The following is a 17,764-nucleotide window of genomic DNA, read 5'->3' as shown; positions in this document are numbered from 1 at the left end:
TGGAGGTTCCTTAAGAAAACTAAAAACAGAATTACCATATGACCCAGCAATCCCACTATTGGGCATATACCCAGAGAAAACCATAATTCAAAAAGACACATGCACCCCAATGTTCACTGCAGCTCTATTTATAATAGCCAGGTTATGGAAGCAACCTAAATGCCCATCAACAGATGAATGGATAAAGAAGGTGTGGTACATATAAAGAGTGGAATATTATTCAGCCATAAAAAGCAACGAAATTGGGTCATTTGTAGAGACATGGTTGGATCTACAGACTGTCATACAGAGTGAAGTAAGTCAGAAAGAGAAAAACAGGACTTCCCTGGTGGCGCAGTGGTTAAGAATCCACCCACCAATGCGGGGGACACGGGTTCGAGCCCTGGTCCGAGAAGATCCCACATGCCGCAGAGCAACTAAGCCTGTGCGCCACAACTACTGAGCCTGTGCTCTAGACCCTGTGAGCCACAACTACCAAAGCCCGCACGCCTAGAGCCCGTGCTCTGCAACAAGAGAAGCCACCGCAATGAGAAGCCCATGTACCACAATGAAGAGTAGCCCACGCTCGCCACAACTAGAGAAAGCCCACGTGCAGCAACGAAGACCCAATGCAGCCAAAAATAAATAAATTTATTTTTTTAAAAAAAAGAGAGAAACAAATATCGTATATTAACGTATATATGTGGAATCTAGGAAAATGGTACAGATGAACCGGTTTGCAAGGCAGAAATAGAGACACAGATGTAGAGAACAAACGTATGGACACCAAGGGGGGAAAGTGGTGGGAGGGGTGGTGGTGGGGAATGAACTGGGAGATTGGGATTGACATGGATACACTGATACGTATAAAATAGATAACTAATAAAAAGTAAAAAAAGAAAGCTTGGCAGTACCTGGAAAAGGTAGACATCTCCAAAGGAGTTGCTGAGGCAGAAGACATTTTCCTTCTTAGGATGTTCTGGGACGGCCTGCACTATGCTGTCTTCTGCAAACAGGGCACACCGAGGGGCACTACTCTGATCCATGGAATTCTTCCCGTAGGTCTCATAAAACAGCAGGGTGCATCCTGTGAAAGAGAGAAGCACTGTCCTCATCACATGTCCCGAGGATCTATCCAGGAAAGGAATGAGAAGTAAAGGATACAGACAGACAGAAGGAAGGAAGGGGAAGGGAAGGAGGGAGGAAAACAAAGAGAGAGACAGAAAGAAAAGACGAGAAAATAAAAGAAAAAGGAAAGGAAAGAAAAGAAAAGAAAAAAGAAAATGACTGAATAAGACTTTTTATCACAAAAGGAATTTTGGTATCTAAATTATGCCTAGTTGTGTTAGCATCAGCCCAGATGAAAATGAGATGTTTCTTGTAAAGGTAATAATGGTGATAACAATAGCAAGCATTTATTGTTGCTTACTCTGTGTCAGGAATTCTTCTAAGTATTTCACATGCTCTGGCTTATTTGGTGCCCAAAGCAGCCTTAGAAGGCAGGCGCAGTTATTAGTCCCATTTTACAGATGGAAAGCCTGAGAGTTTACACCACTTTGCAGGTCCCATAGCTGGACTGCAGTGGAGCAGGATCTGAACCCGGGCACGCTGACCACAGAGTGCCTCCTTCATAACCACAGCACCACACTTCTTAGGAGATCTAAACGCAGGAGACAGAAGAAAACCCCGTATTCATTAACTAAGCGAACTTCTACACTTAAAATGTGGGGTCACAAGAAACCGAGTTCTCCTGGGGCACTTTGCCGTTTGTGAGAAAGTACCCAGTTTATTCTCCAAATGCCACATAGAATAACTTAATTTTAATATATTCTCTTATCTCACAGTGATAGGAAATATTACTACCATCTTGCTAATTTAGACTGAGAGGAAAATGAAGCTACATGTCCCCGTAGTTTAAAACATTACCCTAAAGTGCCGCTACATATGCTTGCAGGTACATAGCTTTCCCCTAATAAGCTAATAAGATATTCTAGGCAGAAGTTACTAGGAATCTGTTTTGATAATTCGATAGGAATGCTTTCTAATGAGACGTAATTTCCCGGACCGGGGCACGAACCCGTGTCCCCTGCATCGGCAGGGGGACTCTCAACCACTGAGCCACCAGGGAAGCTCATGAGACGTAATTTTTAAGCAAATTCTAAAATACTCACAAGTATGTTTACTTGTTGAATATCCCTTAAAGCCTTCAACCAATCAACATTTCTGAGCGCTTCCATGTGCTGGTAAGTGATATGGTACCATCATGATATGGGCACCATCCCTTGCTTTGAAAATATTGGGCTGGCCGAAAAGTTCATTCCGGTTTTCCCATAAGATGTTACGGAAAAACCCAAATGAACCTTTTGGCCAACGCAATACGTTTCACGCTGACAGTTAATGAAGCAGTAGCCTGCTTTCCCCTGCACTGTAAACGGATGGGGTCCACTTCATGGCTGCTTTACCCTACTGCATTATGAGCCTTCATTCATAGAAGTTTCCATGTTTTGAAAACTATCTCACTCTTACCAGTTTCACTTCTTCCCTTGAAAACAGATCTTAATTTGGACGCACAAGTTTATATAATGGAGCCCAGCATAGCACAGAAGCCAGGATCCAAAAACGCAGGACCCTGGCTCACGACAGCGCTTTCTCCCTCCATGGTACCTTCTGATCTCAAGAAGCACTGAGCGATCTCTCCTCCCACAATCGAAACTCACCCAAACACAGAAGCTGTGAGAGCCTCTTAGAACAAGGGAAAGGAGCAAGAGGTTTATGGCCAGAGCTACTGCGGCAGGTCTGAGCCTGTCTTTTCTTCCAGCCACGAATGGACTTAGAAACAGTCCCCAAGTCTTTCCATCGGGAAAAGCCTGTGCGACGTCCCATGACCATGGGACCCGAGGACAACAGAGCAGCACCAGCTCCACCCAACTCCCAATTCTTTCCAAAGGGTTAATGTTCACTTCCCAGCGCCCCTAACACTGAGCTCCCAGGGGCGGTGGTTTGAATCGCGGCATCTAGAGGAAATGAACGCAATCTTGGGCAGATGCCAGAACACTGCCAACCCTAACATCCCCCTACGCCCCACCGTGACAGCACGCAGCTCTCCCGCGGAAGCGTGAAACCAAAACAGGCCATTTCGCTTTAGAACCAGACCAGTATGTCAAACAATTTGCAGAATTCTGTTGCTATCGAATTTAAGGAACAGGAAATCAGTCTTAAGTCTGTTACATCGAGTTTAACTTAATCTGCATCTCTGAAGCGGGGGCAATGAGGCTAATGGAAAGGGGCTGCGCACCCACGTCAGCAGAGCCTCCTGTGCCCACCCCACCCCCCAATGCTGTGGCCGTCAGCCCTGCCCTGTCCACCCCCCCCACCCCAGGAGCTGGTGTCAGCCTGGGCAGTTGTCAGTGGAAGCAAAAAGAGGAAACAGATCAGGACAGCACTGGAAGCAGGAGAGGCTGTATTACTAGAAATATCACCAGTGAAAGGAGAGAAATTAGTCTCGGTCTCCCTTCAAATCCACCTTCTCAACCCACACTCATCCGTCCTCCCCTGTCACAGGCAGAATGACCAGCTTCTTAAACTTCCTTTATGAACACCCCTCCTGACCTCGGTTATGTACTGTGTGTTTTGAGGGACAGCTTTAACCCCCTTGCCAACTATTCTGCCCAGGAAGTTCCCTGTGAACCGCACAAAAATCCACTCATTGGAAAAGACAGATGGAAAGCAGAATTACCCTTGTTAAAAATTTATTACATCCTCCGAACCCTAAAAAACATTTGCGCCCTTAGCATACCTATACATTCGATGTAGGTGGGCAACCAGATGGTTGGCTGATAGCCGCTGTCTCTGAAAAACACTCCTTCTACTTTAGTTACATAGAAACTGCAAGGATAATTTAAAAATTCTGCTTAAATGTACGTGTGTGTGTGTGTGTACATATACACATGTATGTTTTTAACTATGATTAAATGAAACCGTTAAGTCCAAATATTACAACTTGGATTCTAAGCCAAGAAAGTTGAATTCAACATATTGAATTCCCAGAGGAAAGAGGTGTAGAAAACCACATGGAAAAGGTTATGCTGGGAAGAAAACATCTCTATCCCATGCCTTTCCTTGGCTGCAAAGGAAACAAAGGGATGTGTGCTTTATAACATTTACCCCTACAAAGCACCCTTTATCCACGGGTCTTCAAGTGTTTAACCAGCAAGGGCCCAGGAAGGACTGTGGGTCTTGCAATCATCAGAGACAAGTCAGGACCATCCCTGCCCCCGAAGTCGGCAACCAGAAGTTCCCCGGGGAAGCTGCCAGGATGGAGGACAGGGTCCTGGAGACACCCTCTTCCAAACTTCAGTGATCCCTGCCTGAACTTCCCCCAGGAAGCCTCCAACACTCTGGCGTTGCACAAATGTCTCCAGTAGCAGGGAACTCAGGAAGAGGCAGTGGGTTTGTTTGTTGTTTTACTGTTGTATTTTTTACATTAATTCACAATCAGCTTGTCTTCCATTTATTAGTCTTATCCCAACCTCAGATGAACCAGAATAAATTCAGTGTCTCTTTTACAAGACTGACACATCCTATGCATGACACATTCTAGAATTCAGTGCACCCATTCTAAATACCGCACGAATGGGATGCAGCTTCAGGCTTTGAGTCACAAACAATTCCAGACGCTCATTCCCCTGAGGGGACATTTTTCACTCCCCTCTTCAGCTGGAACTTTTACAAGACCCACTGGCTCGTTTATGAACAAGTCTCCTGCAATATCCTGCCCCTAAGGAGAGAAACGGCCAACTCTGACCAGGGCAGAGGCAGGGGGGAATGATGGAGCTGCAGACGACATGACACCTCTAATGATGTGGCCAACAACCATGTGTGCTCTTTAAATCACATTTACTTTCATTTTAGCCTCATCACAGTGGAAACCCACTGTGAATGGCCTGCAAATCAAACCCTCAAATCTTTTTCACTTGGAATACTTTGCGGCTATACCTCCCTATCCTGTACTTGGGTAGCTCTTTGGTTATTAAACCTTAAAGCATCACTTATCCCTTCAAAATGTTATCTTGCTGGATGTGACCCGTAATTCCAACCTTCCAAATCTCTTCCGTCATCCAGTAGAAAACCCCACCTCTCCAGTACACCCAAGCTGGGTAAGCTCTTTGCCCTCCTCAGCCACAAGGTATCGCAAGGATCCAAATGCAGAAGTTGGAAAAGAGGACTGCATCCGTGTGGGATGCTGGGTCCTGGGTTTTATAAGCCCTCCAGTTTGCTAGGGAAAGGAGAGGAGATGCCTTCGCGGGTGCACCTTGCCCAGAGAGGGGCTTCTGGGTAATTGTGAATTGACGCCAGCTCCCCAAGGCTCACAATTTCTAAATACGGGGAGCGCCGCAGACAGCTCCGGGCCTTCCACACTCGCTGCGTGCAGACGTGATTTCTGTTTCTGCCTTCTCCCGTGACAAGGAAGGGTGGTGGCCGCTAATGAGGTTTGACTTTGCGCACCACACCAGGTTCCGCTGACGAAGAGTCACAGGACAGCTGTGAAGAAATGCCAGAGGCTGTGGGGCTGCTCTGTGTTCACATCTGTATAAATCAACATGATGCTGACTCAGAGCCTTAGATCACTTCAAATAATCTATCCATCCACCATGAGCGAGGCGATTATAATTTTTTAAGTGGCAAATGCTTGCGAGAAAACTTTATCGTCTTAACAAAGCAAATGCTTTCTCCTATTTCCTCTGCATCAAAAAAAGAAGGAAAAAAAGCATTTGTTGGTGACGACAGTTAGACTCTCAGTTCATAGAGGCGAGGTGACACAAATCAAATAATGCAGATGAAATTTAGTTGTACAAGCTGGGAAGGATACCTCTTTGGAGTTTTGAACACGCACAGAAATTCATGATCTGTATTCCAAATAACTAAACTACGTTTGGTAACTTATTTGGGGCTCCCCTCCCACCCCCAGATGCAGGAAAAGTATTAAAAGAATGGTACAGAAATACCTATAAAATAATGAGCAATAGTTATTAAATTCAATCATTACTTATGAGAATGAATAATGTATACGAATGTTAAGTGAGGCATATTATACAGGTTTGAGAAGGTATTTGTAGGAAAACAGGCTGGTAGATTCTGGATCAGATGCCTTCACGTGAACTCAGGTCAACACCGCACTCACTGACACTTCCTAGGAAAGAGGACAGCAGAGGAAAGGACCCCAGGGGCTCTCTGGGTGGTGACGATCACTTACCTTTAAGTGTCACCCAGTACTGTTTCCATTTCCTCCGAGCCACCAGCTCCAGCTTCCTTTCCTTCTGCAGAGTGACGAGGGGTTTGAAGAAGAGCCACCCGGCTTTGCGCACCACCCCCTGTTCCTTCTCAAAGAGCAGGTCCAGTTGCTCCAAAGAGCTGAGCGAATCGCTGCTGGATTCGGCGGTCTCTGTGGACGTTTCGAGGTTCTCCGTGTTGGTCCTGCTCATTTCCAGCTCTCGCATGAAATTCTCGTAAATGTTCTGTTGGAGGGGATCGCTGCCGATCGCGTGAGCGGATTCGCTTCTGTGGGACAGGATCTGAGCCGAGCCCCCTGACCACAGGGATGCAGATGCCTGGGAGGGCCCCTGCACGTCCACATTCAGCCCATCCGAGCGACTGTCAAAGTAGTCACTGCCCTCCTTGGATCTCGGCTCCTGTGAGCAACACAGATGACCACCCGTCAGAGGTTACATATGACCAAAGCACCCCTTCCCCAATACGGCATACGTGTTAATAGTGTGGTTTGCTAATACTACTGCTGCAAAGCAAGATTCTTTTTTTTTCTCTAATGCATCTTTAACCATCAAGTCTGCAAATCAGAAAGAATTATAGAAACAGTATTGCTCAACCCAACGTATAGCCTGTGGAATCAATGCTTAAAAAATGTAAACCAAATAACCCTGACTGCCCTAAATCTAACCCACAGTTAGCATCAAACAATGAACTAGTATATTCAAAACACACTAGCGAACATTTCTGGACTGATCCTTCTTTGCTAATTGAGAATCAGTATCTTCCGGGAACGAATTCGTGTTCTTGCAGTCTTGTTCTTCTTCTGGATCATTTTTAAGCTAAATTAGACAAGCACTAGGTTCCACACTCAAGGAGGGCGTGGTTTATACAAACTTTTCTTCCCCTCCCCACAGTGAACAGTCTCAGCTTCTCACCCCCTTCCAAGGTCTAGACACTGAGATCTCTAGCATCGTATTTTCCCTCTTTGGACAGTGAAAACCACGCACCTGGGGTTCCTTATCCACAAAGGGTAGTGGTTACCAACTGTAGCTTTTACTTCGTAACAAATATTTTTTACTTTGGAATTCTTTCATGAAAGGAATGTACTATTAATTCATTCACATTGTTTTATTTGAACACCTATTTTAAGCACTGGCAATACCAAAGCATGATTCTTTAATATTTATTCTGCCACAAAATCAGACACAGGCAGTTCTAAATAAAAATAATATTTATTCTAATAACCGCTGCCCCCCTAAGGACAACATGCACTGAACAGTGAATTGGCCATGTACAGAGATGAAAACACAAAGGTTTCCTCTAACGTCTAGATTAGAAGTCTAGACATTCAAGAAGAATAACTTGCATAGAGGCCATTCATTGGTCAACAGCAGTAAGGAAATTTTTCAGCAGAAAGTGAGCTAATTTATGACTTAAAAGACACTGACATTCCAAACTTACGGCTTAAATTAAGGTAACTCTGCAGAGAGACTCTAATACTCAGAGGCTAGTGGGTTTTCCTTCTCCATTAAAATAAAAAGGAGGGAAAACAGGATCAAGGACCATTGACTAAAGACCTTATTTTGAATATTCCCCTGTGTGGAGGGGTTTTCTTTTCAGAAACTTCATCCAGAAATCAAGTCGCAATTAGTTGCTTCTTTTGCAGGAAAATCATCAATAGAAAAGTGCTTCTAAACACCCAAGGGCTACAAGCAACTGAGCCCCAAACATAGCTGTTACTAATGAAAATATTATCTTCCACTCTGTTTATATACTATGTCCCATAATCAGATTTATTTATACACTGATGCTTATGCAAGAACAGAGCAAATAAGCCAGCTGTGGTGAGTCACTTGGACAGGAAACTTTCAACATAGTTTAAGGGTTGTTTTTTTTTTTTCAATTGTCACTTTGTTGCTCTTCAAAAGTTCTTAGGAGATGAAGGAATACTTCTAATTTAGCTAGTATTGACATTATTTCAGCTATAAATAGGAGTCTCTGACTCACAGCCCCAAAACACTGGGATTGCCTCTGGTACCCAGCTAGAGCTATAATGGGGTGTTTCAAACCAAGCAGAGCCCTGCCAGAGAAAGGCATCAGGTGGCAAACTTAAATGTAACCTGTTAGTACTCCTGACACTGTTCCTCATAAGAGGGAGACTTAAAGTCATAGTGCTAACTTCTAAATGTTCAACTAGAGCAACGCAAGACAAATTTTCCTCCTTGACAAATGGAGAAAGATCGCATTTTAGCATCCATAACTGATTCTTATACACAGACATGAACTTTCCTGGTCTCTAATAAATTTGTAAAGCTTCCCATCTAGAATCCTAATAGCTAGTGACTCATTTTCAGGCTAATAGGAAGGAAGGAAGGAGAGGGAGAGAGGGAGGGAGGGAGGGAGGGAGGACAGTTCCTAAATAGTCGGAGCTGGATTTCCTGATCACTGTGCTATGGGTGTGAAACTAAGGGGCTATGTTAGACATGTACATAAAGAAGTCTGATTTCCATTTCCACCCCCACTGGATAATCGTAAACAATGGATAACATAACGATGACAAGAGCACTACAGCAAAGAGTAGAGAGGAATTCAAGAGATGTCACTAAATTCCTTTAGAGCTAAAGGAAAACTCTTATTACCATTCCTCACTCTCTAGGAAAAAGTACCAAATTTACTATGTCATTCTTCGTATGCTATTGTCCTTTTCACAGTAATGGCCACTGGTCCTCTGCAGAAATTCCCTGTGACTATGTAGCCCTCAAAGGGCAGTGAGAGCCTAAAATTAAGATGGTCAGAAAGCCGGAGTCTCTGTGTCCTGAATCTCCTCTATAAGAAGCTCTGCAGCAGTAGTCACTGCTACCCCTCAAATATATCTGGTCCTCCCCTAGGGTACACGGCAGGACCATTCCCTACTCCCCACCCCCCTCCCTTGGAGTTAGGCAAGGCCACGTGACTTGCTTTGGCCAATAAATGCAAACAGAAGTGAAACATGTCACCCCTGAGTGGGAGCTTCAAAAGCCAACACACGGTTCTTTCTCCCTCTGCCACAGAGGCTTGCGGTGTGCCAGATGGTAACTGCTCTGTGGACCTGGGGTCCCAGAGAGGAACAATGCCGACCAGAGTTGCAGCTTGAATGAGACAAAGACTTCGCTTGCGCTAAACCTCAGAGAACTGCGGGCTTTTTGTTACCTCCGCATAACCTAGCCCACCCTGACTGACAGAATGGAAAGTTTACCCAGGACAGGAGCAAGGCCTCACAGGTCTCAGCAAGGCTGCATTAGTGTGAATAGCTTACCAGCATCAAACACATGCCCTTCTACAGCACATGTGTGTTCCCTCCCCCTCCCTCTAGCTTTGAATAGTGTGATATTCTTTCTCAGCTATGTAAGTTTTTCCACTGATTCATCTGCTTTCAGGCTCTAACTCCCCAGAGTGGTTGAAAACCCTATAAAAAAAAGGACTGCTCTTTTTACGTCACTTTTTTCTACAAAGTCAAAACAAATATGTCTACCCATCATAGGAAGATTTTCCAAGCCTCAGCCCTGCTGGCATACAGAAGTCTGCGTGTGTAAGAGGATAAGCATTTGGTCCTTACTATAGTGTACTGTCACAAACTTTGCTCCTATGCACTGACTACATTTTTTAAGGATCCAAACTTTGTCTTCACGTTCAACTGTAAAAGAAAAACAAAGGCCAGGGCTTCCCTGGTGGCACAGTGGGTGAGAGTCCGCCTGCCGATGCAGGGGACACGGGTTCGTGCCCCAGTCTGGGAAGATCCCACATGCCGCGGAGAGGCTGGGCCCGTGAGCCATGGCCGCTGAGCCTGTGCTCTGCAACAGGAGAGGCCACAACAGTGAGAGGGCCGCATACCGCAAAAAAAAAAAAAAAAAAACAAAGGCCAGAGTTCCCTGGTGGCCTGGTGACTCGGGTTCAATCCCTCGTCAGGGAACTGAGATCCCAGAAGCTGCACGGTGCAGCCAAACAAAAAAAAAGAACAAAAAAGCAAAGGCGTGGCCAACGGAAGTGGCACACTTACCAAAAAGGTACATTTTGCTCACCTTTATAAATTATCAAAGTTTGACACAAGCAAAACTCAAAAGCTGCCTTCCTAGGCCACTTTTCAAAAATACGAGATAGTTTATTATCTTAATATTCAGTAACCCCAAAGTAATTACTAGTGGCTATCAACAGTACCTCGGCCATGTGGCTAGGTGGAAAACGCACACCTTTGAGCTTTAGCAGAAGTGGCTTTGGCCCTGGCTTCTCCCCTAATGAGCCATGTGTCTTCAAACTCCTTGAATATTAGTTTCTTCATTTTAAAATGAGAGGGAGTCCTTTCTAGCTTTCACATTCAGATTCTTTGATTGTAACCCGTCTGTTCTTAACTTCACAGGCTTACAGATCATCCAGTTAAATCTTTGGATGATACAGACTTGAAGGAGGTTCACTTCCCAGGGTGGCTGGGCAGCGAGGTCCTGCATGGGGTAGAATGTGGTCAATTCACAGTGGCAAAGGGTCTGCTTTGGACCTGAATGGAAACGGAATGAGACACAGCAGAGCCGAGTGTAAGCCAGGCCACAAGCACAGATGAGAAACATGCAAATAAGAGATGTGGAAGAACAGGCTTAAGGGCCACAGCAGATGAGAGCTGAACGCTAGTCGACAACACAACACTTGCATCAAAAAGACGGGAAAGCTGTCTGTGTGGGACTGCAGCTCCCCAGAAAGTAGTTCTCTCTCCAATTATGCTTGACTGCTGTCAGTTGTTTGGGAAATGGCAGCTGAGAAAAAAGGTCAAAGAAATCTCTACTACAGCACTTAGCAGTTTAGCATGAAGAAGTAACAAGTAAGGAGGGAGCAAATGACTATATTCAGGGGTATGAAGAGTTCTGTAATAGGACAACAGTCATCTATCCTTCGTCTCTGTGTAGAGGAGGAGAAAAGGGCACAAAGTACAATCTGGGGGCAGGGGGCACGCACCTCATACATAAGAAGGAAATAACTAATGGTAAATTTCATAGATCTGAAACAATCTGCTCAGGGAAGTTATTTTCTATCCCTAAAGCTCTATGCAATTTTATAAGTATATATCTATCTAGGATGGTTTAAATGCAATTCTACTAGAGACAAACTGGTCACTCAAATTTCCTTTAACAATCTGACTTATACTGAGTTAAAACAAAACAAAACAAAACACTTTCTCCCTTCTATAAATGATTAAAAGTAAAAACAAACAAAGAGCAAGCAACTGAAAACCTAGAAATCCCGTTACTTAAGAAGGCAAACTATTACTTTCCTTCCTGATGTCGAAGTCATTTTGTTTCCCCCATTCAAACTTTATATGCCCATTAAAAGGGTTACTGTCATCATCATGATTCTTATTTTCTCAACATCATCATACTTTTGCTATTCCACGTACTTAGGTCAAGATGTTTTCAAAACTGTTAGCTGCCCCATGAGGAGGTGGTGAGATTATACATATAGATAGATCACCCACATTTTTCTTCCTGATGTACCAACTGAACAACAGGAATTTTAATTTCTCCAAAGTAATATCGAGCTCAGCAAGGCTACTCATCCAAAAATGACAACGATCTCTCTCTCTTCCTTTCTGTTTAGGCTTTAACAATGAGCTCTAGCAAAATACTCAGATAACCAATTCATTGGGGAAGTCTCTCCAACACTGTCTTTTCTAAGAACCGTTTGGCCAGGTCTTGGGATGCGGCCTGTGGGGTTCATACCAGAGTCCAGGAGACGAGACTGGACAGAACCCGGGAGACTGAAGTCGAGGGGTAAGAATGAAAATGCACATCTGAAGCAAAAGGAAAGAAAGAAAACACACACGCACATACACCTGCAAACAAGATGTGCCGTGACTTAGGCTAAACTCTTCGCTCTCACGAGTTCATTCAAGCCTCAGGACACGCTCTGCAGTAGCTTCTGCTAACTTGCCCATTTTGCAGATAGAAAACAGAAGAGCATCTTTCCTGGCGCTCCAAGCCTGACTCACCTGGAGTCTTCTTTTCTTTCTGGAGAGGCTTCCCGTCCAGTCGCTGATGCGGCGCATCCTGGCTTTCAGGGTGTCCTTCTTGGAGGGCTCCTCGCTCAGGGCCCTGGACTTGCGGCAGGGAAGGGTGAAGGAGGCGAACTGCCCGGGCTCCCCGCGCTCCACGCGGGCCGGCACGTCTATGTCGGAGGCGAAGGAGACGCGGGCGCTGAGGCTGGCGCGCGTTCCCATGTAGTCGTCGGAGAGCCGCAGGGCCGCGGGTGCCAGGCTCCCCAGGGTGGCGTCCGGGTAGGGTTCCCGGAGGGACGAGAGGGAGGCGCTTTGGCTGAAAGGCTTTGGAGCATCCCTGGGCGGGAAGCCGGCGTGGAGGCCGGGCTCGGGCTCCGGTGTGCCGGGCGCCGCGAAGGAGCCCTCGGCCTCGCTGACCTCGCCGGCCGGGCCCCAGGGCGAGTCGTACCAGGAGGACTCGGAGCTGAGCGAGCTGCCCTTGCTGGAGCGCGGGCGCGCAACGGTGGCGGCGGCGGCGGTGGCGGCGGTGGCGGCGGCGGGGGAGGCGCGCGGGCTGGGCGGGGCGCCGGCCGAGTAGCGCAGGAGCTGCACGGGGCCGACCGAGGCCCCCGGGGCCGCGGCGCCGTGCTGGCCGCCGCTGTGGAATTCCACCCGGAGGCACCCGTCCAGCTTGCCCAGTGTCTTGATAAGCACCCTGGGGCTCTTGCGGTCCTCGCTGGGAGGGGTGGACGCGACGCTCTGGTCCCTGCCGTAGCAGTTGAGAAGGTGCCCATTGCAGTCCCTCGAGGCCGCGTGGTTATCCGCCGGTGGGTGCCCGACGTAGTGGAAGCCGTTCTCGGGGGAGAAAGCAGCATCGTTGCCCTGGAAATCCGATGCCGAGGCATTTGTCCTGTGCTTGGAGTAGGCACTGCCTTTGGAGACTTTACACGAAGGGCCACCTGGTCGGGATGCATAAGGCTGATTGCTCTTGAAGTGAGAAAGGCAGCTTCGGGCCAGCGACCTGGACTTGTACCCGGCTCCGCTGCTTCCGTGACCCCATCCGTGCAATGACTTGTCATCCTTTGTATGAAGGCCACGGATTTTCAGGGAGCAAGGCTTTTGCTTAGCACCAGTAATAGTATTGCTATGATTTTTAGATCCTTGAAGGGTGTACTGACTCTCGGAGTTCCCCATTTTAACCTAAATTAAGAACAGTAGCATTGGTAAGACTCACGACCTAAATTACCTTCCACTATGACAGAACTTTCTAAAACTACGTTCTTCACATGACAAAGGAACCAAGCAACTTCTTTCTGAACCTGACACAACTCAGAGACGTAGGGACAAGAGTGACGTACGGAATTGGTTCTCCTCCTAAAATGCAGGTCATCAGCCAGATAAACAGTACTGCCCGCTCCTGTGCTGGTGATTTTAAGCGCACAATCTGTTGTCTGATGTTAATTCAGAAACTGAACAGGCATAGGAATCAGCTTAAGACAAGAGACCTCCTATAGGCGTGGTATTGGGAGGTTTTGAACCAATGATTCTTGAAGAGAAAAATGAGGGGAAAATATCTTTACTCTGTGACTCCAATATAATGATTTTTCAGTGACCACACAGATATATTTTCATTATACATAAGCTACTGGAAGAGTTCATACCATACCCCAATATAAGTGATTACTGCTGAAAAATGACCACATTTGTAATAACATGACTCTGGGTACCATACTATGTTGGAACTTTCATGTACCACACAGAGTAGGATATCAAAAAGGATAAGGCCTAGAAGTTCTCAAAAACTAAACTGAGATGGAAAAAAGGGGAGGAAAATACAAGCTCTCATTTGGGACAGAAAAACATTTTAATGAACCATCTCTAGAGCTTTTCTAAAGACTTTCAGGGTTCTCACTTTAGGACCTGATGACAGAAAAAAGTCTGAAGCTGACTTGTTAGAATGTGGGTATTAAAAATAAAAACGGTTAGATTCTTTCAATTCCCTTTAACACCCCAATTTGCTTAAGGAGTCTATTAGTTAAGCCAAATTCAAGGTGAAACTTGATCCAAACCTCCCCCCCCCCACCCCACCCTCAGTTTTTTATTTTAACCAGTATCACTGTTTGAGGCAAGTTGGAGGCGATGCTTCCACTCATGTCTCCAAATATATGTAGCAGGCTTTTCATTTTAATTCTTTTGTACCTAAGAACGTACAGCCACAAAATTCAAAAGGGCTGACGTTTCTTTGGTGACAATTATCAAACACAGTTTAAAACGCAAATAATGGGAACAAATAATTAAACCTTTACTAATCCCCCAAATCACAGTCACGCAACTAGACATGAACCGCAGCTCCCATGAGCAGGATTTACCTGCAATCTGGTCTGTGCGCTGAGGGAGATTAATGGTCAGTCGACTTGACAGGGTCCTGGGAGCAAGGCAGCATGGTTAGCAAGTGAGAGGAGTGAGTCCATGAAATGATCCTGAAAAGCAGAAATAGGAGTAAACTCTGTCAAGCTTTAACACCCATTAAACGAAGGTTTCATGTCAGTTACCTGAAGAAACAACAGGTGCCCAGAATCCCTGTCAAAATAATAAATGGAATGTCTGTGAGCAGCCTGATCCATCGGGGTTGTTCGGAAGATGTGAAGGAAGCCAGGACCAACCCCTCCCCCCACCCCTCCCCCACCCCCCAACCTTGCAACGGCCTTTCACTCCACACAGTCTGCATTCAAATGTACGCCTTTGTTTCAGGGGAGAGCAGGTGAAAGTGCTGCCCTGAGTCATGGCTCATCTGTCACCACCGCTAGGAAAACAACTCACAGAAGCACCGTCCTGGTATGGCGAGAACGGGTCCCTGTTCCCCATTTGACGAAGCAGCAAAAACAAAACCCAAAATGTAGAGTCGCAGGGAAACAGCCCTTGGCTAAAATAATGCGGGTCAGAGAGGCAGACCCGGTGGATGAGATGAAAAGGTTTTCTCCAGCACCTGCTTGGGTCTCACTGCACAAGGCTAGAGGCAGGAAGCCCACCTTTGAGGGAAAGAGGAGGGGGGCTTGGGGTGCCGCCATCTGGCTGTGCTCATTGCCGGACACAAAGCCTTTATTTCTGCCACAGACAGAGCGAGCAGAGCAGTGAGGGGCCACTAGTGACTTTTTTCCTCTTAAAACTTTTATTTGTAATTGTGGTACAACACATGTAACATTTACCATCTGAACCAATTTCAAGTGTACAGACAGTAATGTGAAGCACGTTCACATCGTTACGCAGTCCGTCTCCAGAATGCTTTTCATCTTGCAAAACTAAACCTCCTACATTAAACAACTCCCCACCTCCCCCTCTCCCCCCTCCCCCCAGCCCCTTGTAACAACCCTTCTATTTTCTGTCTATGAATCTGATAGCTCCAGGCACATTATGGAAGTGGAATCATACAGGATTTGTTGTTTGTGACTGGCGTATTTCACTTAGCATAATGTCTTCGAGGCTCACCCGTGTTGCAGCATGCATCAGAATTTCCTCCCTTTTTAAGGCTGAATAATATTCCATTGTATGTGTACACAATTCGTTTATCCACTCATCTGTAAATGGATACCTGGAGACTGCTTTCTACCTCTTGGCCACTGTGAATAATGCTGCTGTGAACACAGGTATACAGATATCTCTTCAATACTCTGCTTTTACTTCCTTTGGGTATATACCCAGAAATGGAATTGCTGGATCATATGGTAATTCTAGTTTTCATTTTTCAAGGAGCCACCATACTGTTTCCCATAGCAGCGGCACCATTTTACATTCCCACCAACAGTTCACAGACTTCTAATTTCTTTACATCTTCACCAATACTTGTGATTTTCTATTTGTTTTATATAGTGGCCATCCTACAGTAATGAGATGATATCTTACTGTGGTTTTGATTTGCATTTCCCTAATGATTAGTGATGTTGAGCATTTTTTCATGGTTTATTAGCCACTTGTATAGCTTCTTTGTAGGGTTCGACGGTGACTTTTAAAGTTCATGAAGCACTAGCACGGGAACTAAGTATGTCCAGTGAGGCCAAAGACACAAGTCTATCTGGGACGATCCACACACACACATTTTAAATTGAAAAAAACATTTTTTAATGTCAAAGATTTCCCACTTAGGCATCAGCAGGAGATCTAACAGCCTTTATAAAGACTGAGGCCAGCATCTAACTAACAAGGTCTGAAATGGTACCTACTACGTTACTGACCACACCTTCCCGTGGGCAGCTCTCCCATACATCTAAAAGGCAGAAGAGCCACTGGTTGAGCTGCCACTAAAAAGTGGCCCCCGTGATACCTCTGACACGGGAGCTAGAACACAAGAACCCCACCTTTTGAAATTTCAAAACCTGAGTTGTCTGTCTTTTCTCAGCTACACTCTTTTAACACAGGAACTAAAAGTGGCCAGAGAAGCTCCCAGCTGCCGGGTCTGAGACCTCACACAATAAGCTGATGGGCGTGAGCCTTTGTGTTTGTGTACTTTCATCAAGACCAAGGTCTAGGGATGACGCACAGGTGAAAGTCTCCTGGGCGGCTCTTTGTCAGGCCCTTCTGATCCCAGATCACGTGCCCAAAGACGAGCACACACGGCACTGGCTTAAGGCCCCCAACCCAGCGGCATAACGCTGCCACTGAGAGAGGGTCCCGCTGGGCCAGCCGCTCAAGGACACACAAAGACAGGGGTTCAAAGGTGCAGAATGGCTCAGGGTTGTAAGTTTATGCCCCAGCAGCAGATTGTAACCTCAACTTGTCTTACTCCTTGTGAAGTTAAATAGCTTAATTTAAAATTTCATGTCCTATTTTAAAACACATAGCCCTGAACCCTGTCCTTTCTGAGGTTGCTGTCCATTAAGGCCTGCAACTTTGGGGCTCACGGAAGCATTTAATAAACACCTGTTGAATTGAATGAAAGCAATGTCACCTGTTAGAAGGTTGATCTGGGCACAAACTAAGAGCAGGAATCATCCCAACAGGATGTGGCTGAAAGACTGATGTATTAATCCATGAGGCGATGTCTCAGTAATTAACACAGTACTGCCTGGAGAAAAGCCGAAAGGCAGATACAACATGCAATGTGACACGTGGACGATGCTGACCAGCTGTTCAACACCCCTAGTCAATCAATCCCACAAAAGGAAAACAGCCTTAAACTGTAGCAAGAAGAATTTATCTAATATTTATGAGGAATTTATTGACAGAGAAGGGTAATCTCTGAGGGAAACTTTAGATCTGTCCCTGAGGAGTTTGGCAAATTGAACTGCTATTTATCTGTCATACTTCAGCTGTGATTTTTTTGTCTGAAAGCAAGAGAATAAACAGGTCAGGTTTTCTGCAACCCTGACTCTCTGAACTTTTACTAAGGGAATATTATGGTATTTAAGTTAAAAAAAAAATTTTATGGATAGAAAGCAGGCTGACAATATCAAAATAACAGATTTCCTGTGAAATTTTTTAAAAAGAAAAGAAATAGCTAAAAGCCCCCAAGAGAAAAAAGCATGCACA

The 17,764-nt window shown here is 45.6% G+C and overlaps 1 protein-coding gene across 10 annotated transcripts in view; it reads right to left on the bottom strand.

Moving 5' to 3' along the window:
- The window catches only part of TIAM2 (TIAM Rac1 associated GEF 2), a 237,245-nt gene that overhangs the window by 102,483 nt on the left and 116,998 nt on the right, over window positions 1-17,764 (bottom strand). For 8 of the 10 annotated variants that reach the window (XR_012324922.1, XR_012324921.1, XM_073789760.1 and 5 more), the window contains 4 exons: window positions 14,611-14,721; window positions 12,257-13,441; window positions 6,233-6,668; window positions 894-1,066 (listed from right to left, as the gene is read on the bottom strand). Coding sequence is in view for 8 of the 10 variants with exons in the window: in XM_073789760.1 (XP_073645861.1) it covers window positions 894-1,066; window positions 6,233-6,668; window positions 12,257-13,435 (1,788 nt within the window). In the remaining 2 variants the exon portion in view is untranslated. The remainder of the gene's footprint in view (window positions 1-893; window positions 1,067-6,232; window positions 6,669-12,256; window positions 13,442-14,610; window positions 14,722-17,764) is intronic. The other 2 variants (XM_033867869.2, XM_073789764.1) reach the window with 2 other exon arrangements.

Source organism: Tursiops truncatus, chromosome 12, assembly GCF_011762595.2.
Source record: "Tursiops truncatus isolate mTurTru1 chromosome 12, mTurTru1.mat.Y, whole genome shotgun sequence".
Lineage (NCBI taxonomy): Eukaryota > Metazoa > Chordata > Mammalia > Artiodactyla > Delphinidae > Tursiops > Tursiops truncatus.
This window is presented reverse-complemented; position numbering and strand designations above follow the sequence as displayed.